At 46.6% G+C, this 5,208-nt stretch overlaps 1 protein-coding gene across 1 annotated transcript; it reads left to right on the top strand.

The window, feature by feature from the left end:
• The first annotated feature begins 3,972 nt into the window (after positions 1-3,972).
• Positions 3,973-4,629, top strand: LOC148294780 (uncharacterized). Its single transcript, XM_088251894.1, has one exon. It carries the CDS (start codon positions 3,973-3,975, stop codon positions 4,627-4,629), a length of 657 nt encoding a protein of 218 aa, XP_088108020.1.
• The last annotated feature ends 579 nt before the right edge of the window (positions 4,630-5,208 follow it).

The following is a 5,208-nucleotide window of genomic DNA, read 5'->3' on the forward strand; positions in this document are numbered from 1 at the left end:
CTCTTCAAATTACCCAAGTTCTTCGTTTTCCTAGTGTAAGCTTACTTTCTTGCAATTTAATTTCAATTGTCTTTACATTCAAGTTTAATTCAAGTCTTTATTGCTTTAATCTATCTTATCGCATTTACATTTCTGTCATTTCGTTTAATGCATTTACGTTCACTGCACTTATCACAAAAATCCTAAAAATAGTCATACAATTCTCAATCATCCTTGACCTCAAGGAAGAAAAAGAACCTAGGCCAAGAGGAGGTTCCTTGCTTGGTCGATCAATCGTTTGATCAAGAAGTCAGAAGCGCGAACACACTCGCACAACCTTTCCATTCAAGCCATCAAGTGGTTTGGTGGTGGCACGCCTACGCATCTCAAGAGAAGAAGGACCAAAAACTCCTTCCATCGGCCTACCCGGCCGAAAAGAGGGAAACATAATTTGGCACGCCCAGTGGGACTAGAAAAGAATTGTATGGTTGTAAATACTAGGAGGAATCCTAGAAGAGATCAAGAATTTGAAGAGTCTAGACTTCATTCAGAATCAGAGTCGAGCATGGCAGGTTCACTTCCTACGAATTCTCAACCACAAGATGTTCCGAACAATCAGCAAGGCCAAAATGGCCTTGGCCGAAATACGGCCGTCGATCTCGACCATGTGGTGGTCGAAGATGTTATGGAAGCCGCCGAAGGGCCAGTCTTGAGGCCAAGTTTGGCCACATCATTGGAACTCCAACAACTCGTCCGTATGATAGAAATGTCGAGCAATCAGAGAATGCAGGAGGCTGCTCAAACTAATGCTCAAACCGTTGCTCAAACATTGGCTCAAACCATGGCTACTCAGAATGCTCAGATCAATGAGAGGTTTAATCGATTGTTAGGCCAACAAAATGGCCAAAATGGAAATCAGGTGGCAAATGGAGTGCCAGTGGCAGGGCTTCAAGTGGAGGCCCAACCAAACATTTTTGGGGCGAATCCGCCTCAACCAAATGCACCGGCTGGGGGCAACCCAGCTCCAGCGGTCAATGTTCTGCCGATAGGTAATAACCCATATGCCGCGGCCAATCAATTCCAAGGACCCCCGCAGTACAACCAATTCCGCCCACAAGCTCACCAGGGGGCGGGGGTCAATTTCGCTGGGCCTCATATAAACCATTTCCCCGGAGTCGGTGGATGGAACAATCTTGGTGGGAATAATCCATTACTAGGAAATCAAGCAATCGACCGAGGAGCGGTCGAGCAGATGATCCAAGATATGTTGCCTCATGCTAGAAGAATTGGTAGACCCGTCTACTGGAGGCCATATCCGGAGCATTTTGATCAGGAGGAATTTCCACGAGGATTCAAAGTTCCAGATTTTGCATTATTTTCAGGAGATGGACTCTAGTCGACCGTGGAGCATATTGGTTGATTCACAGCTCAATGTGTCGAAATCGGACATCGCGAGGTCTTGAAATTAAGGCTATTCCCGAGCACCCTCACGGGGGCTGCTTTTTCATGGTATGTCAAACTTCCTCATAATTCTGTTCCAAATTGGCAGACCATGGAGCAAATCTTCCACGAACAATTTTATCGGCCGGAGCCAGATGTGTCAATGGCCGACTTGGCCAAGATGCGCCAAGGACCAAACGAGTCAGTCCAAGAATACTTGGGGAAGTTCAGAGAAGCAAGGGCTAGATGTACGGTCAACATGCCTGAACATGAGTTTGCAAAGTTGGCTCAAGGTGGGTTATTGCTCGATCTTCGGAAGAAGTTTGAGGGTATTGAGTTTCGTGATATTTATGACCTCCTACTTCGGGTGGATCGATATGAAGCTCTTTTAAAGGAGGAACAACAAAAGAATCGGCCGATATCTCGACCGACTTTCTATAGAGATCTACCAAAACCTTCCACATCTAGAACCACGGCTGTCCACGCGGTGGAGGTCGAAAATGTGGACTTGAATGAGGCGGATGATGAAATCTTCCTAGAAGAGGAAGAAGAATCGACCGGGGTAAACTTGGCTGAAATTGTTGCCAGCGAACCACGCGTATGCAAGGCTTTGTCCAAAGCCTCCAAGGATCAGAGGCCGAAAACGGTCTAGATTTCTAAGTTTAGCGGAACTTCTCAAAAGGGAGTCGGAACCAAGTCCTATACCTTTGACATTTTGAAGGCCGAACTAATCTTCGACCAACTTTTAAAAGAAAAGATGATAAAATTACCAAATGGTCATGATATTCCATCGGCTAATGAACTTAGAAACAAGACTTTTTGCAAATGGCATAATGTATGGTCTCACACGACTAACAATTGCCTTGTTTTTCGGAATGTCGTGCAGGATCTCATTGATCGAAAGATCTTGAAATTTCCAGAGAAAGCTACAATGGGTGTTGATCAGAATCCATTCCCAAATGCTCAGGCCAACATGGTGAATGCCAACTTCCCAAGGCCAGATCAACCTCGACCAAGATTAGACTTGGGTGGCTCTAGAAAAGCAGCAGCTGAGAGGAGAGCAAGGGAGAACCAGACGGATCCTAAGGAGAAGGGTAAGGCCAAAATGTACCCAGAAGTGACAAATGCTCTAGATGAGAAAATTCCAATTATGGAAGAACCTCCCAAGGCTATTGTGCTGTGCAGCCGATGTCAATGTGAGGTTTCATTGGAGGTAGTTCTGCCAAAACCCAAGGAGCCAGCCAGGGAGCCGACTAAGGAGACAATCAAGGATCAAGCCCAGATAGGTAGACCAAAAAGTGCTGGGAGAAATATGATCCAAAGTTCGGCCGAGAATTATGGCCCATATAGCCCAAGGGGCATGATGGAGACTAGGCCGAACAAACGGCCATTGCATGAGTACCAAGATAGGTACGAGAGGCCACGATATCAGCCCAAGAGAAGTCATCAGATGCCACTAAAGTATGAAAATGTTGATCTGCTGAACCCAAGCCAAGGTAAAAATAGAAGCATGTGGGTTTCGGTGGGAGAAGGAAAGAGTCGAGATGTAGCCTATGTATCAAGACCTCGCCCATCTGATGGTACTAGTGTCCCAACTTTCAAGATGCCAAACACCAAGGCAGGACAATGGTATAGGAGTAGAGGTTCGAAGTTGCCTCCAATACCCTTGAGCAAAACTCAGACAAGAAGGGCTCAGAGACAATATACTACCACTTGTAATGTGGAGTTTAAGTGGGCGGACGAGAGGCAAGCCCAACTTAACTGATTGGTCGACCTTCGAGAGAAGCTTCGACTGGAAGAGTTGGAGTTCGCCAAAGCTGATGCAGTGGCTTCGTTAGAGGCAGCAGCGGCCAAGGGGATGAAAATACATCGACAATTGGTGAATGGTCAAGTTGTGGTGACAGCCTTAGATGAGCCGATGTTGGAATTGGAGGCTCATTTGACCGGAGTTTTTGAAGCAAACAATCCTTCGACCTCCAGGAGGCAAACACCAATTAGAGTGGTATCACCACCCGTGGTCGAGGAGAAAAAAGAAAATAGCCATGAAATGGTCGAGGATGTCAGAGGAAAACCTCAGACGACAGAAGATAAGCTGACGGCGGAGGAGGACCAAGTCATGGTCGATGTCCAAACATCCGTAGTGGAAGAAAAGGCCGACGTAGAGACCGAAGAGACTTCAGAAAACCTAGGGGGCGCTTTGGCCAATGATGAAGAACTTTATGGGGAGAATGAAGAGTATGGTGATGACGAGTATTTTGAAGACCTCCCAGAAGAAGCTATGGAGCAACTAGCTAATGAGTGTAGGAAAGAGATTACCAAGTTGGAGAGTGAATTGAAGACAAGTAAGACCAAGGTGAGGTTTGGGGACTTCGACGAGGTCGATGTTATGGTGGTCACACTTCCACTATTTTTTGAAGCTCAGCCAGGTCAACCAAACTCCATGGATGGAGATGTTTTTGACGAAGTCGAGTCCATGGTTCAGATGGGAGAACCAAAGGAAATCGAGTAATTCGGGAGACTCCAAAGGCAGAGGTAGCTCAACCTCAAATTGTGATGCCAAGTGCGGAGAAGGAAATGCCAGAGAAAGTGTGCTTTGAAATGCCTACCAAGAAGATGTCTTCCCACCTTAAACCTTTATACGTAAATGCTCACTTTGATGGGGTTCCAGTGAGCAGAGTTCTAGTTGATACGGGAGCCACGGTGAATATCCTCCCAGCTTCAGTGATGAGGAAATTGAAGAAAAGTTCGGAGGAACTAATTCCAACTGAGACAACGGTCAGTGGCTTTGTGGGAGACACCACAATATCAAAAGGAATCATCCCACTCCAAGTCATAGTAGGAGAAAAGGTCAGGGCAACAGCTTTCTTTGTGGTGGAAACAACGGCTCACTTTACCGCGTTGTTAGGTCGAGATTGGATTCATGGAAATATGTGTGTCCCTTCCTCGCTCCATCAAACTCTACAGTTTTGGCATGAGGATGGGAGCGTGGAATTGGTTCAGGCCGACTCACGGCCTTTCATGGCTTCAGCCAACACGGTGGAGGCCAGGTTCTACGAGGATGATCTTGGTCCTCTTTATTTTATAGGGTCAGATATGAACGGCCGACCTACGGGAGTCTCGGCCAAGAAGTTGATAGACTTGGGGGCACACGATGCCCAAGCAGATGGGGAGCGCCCCACGATGTCTGATTTTTTCTCTCTTAATGATTGATACAACCACGAAAGAAGAGAATAGAGCCGCGGTGGAAGACACCTTGAGACGGCTATATGGTTTTTGGGCCGAGAGAGCGGCCGAGCATGGGTCTACCGCTCATTTGGTGGAATTCCTCCATGAAGGCCCTGAAGATGATGCACTTGAAATTGAGGAAGTGGAGTTGGCACCAACTCAGATGGATGATTCGAAGGCGGAAGTTCAAGACCCTTTGTTGGAAATCAACTTGGGGACGGAAGACAATCGTCGGCCAATCTACATCAGTGGTCTGATAGAGCCAGAACTTCGGGCCAAGATGGAAGAGCTTTTAAAAGAGTTCAAGGATTGCTTTGCTTGGGATTACACTGAGATGCCTGGACTAAGTTGTGACTTGGTCGAGCACCGTCTGCCAACAACGAAGGATTTCAAGCCCTTCAAGCAGCCACCTCGCCGAATGTCGGCGGAAGTAGAATTACAGGTCAAGGAAGAAATTGTAAGGCTTGTTAAAGCCAAATTTATTAGGCCAACAAGATATGTGGAGTGGCTTTCTAATAATGTACCTGTAAAGAAGAAAACGAGAGCAATAAGAATTTGTGTTGA

Source organism: Prunus avium, chromosome 4, assembly GCF_965620075.1.
Source record: "Prunus avium chromosome 4, drPruAviu1.hap1.1, whole genome shotgun sequence".
Classification (NCBI taxonomy): domain Eukaryota; kingdom Viridiplantae; phylum Streptophyta; class Magnoliopsida; order Rosales; family Rosaceae; genus Prunus; species Prunus avium.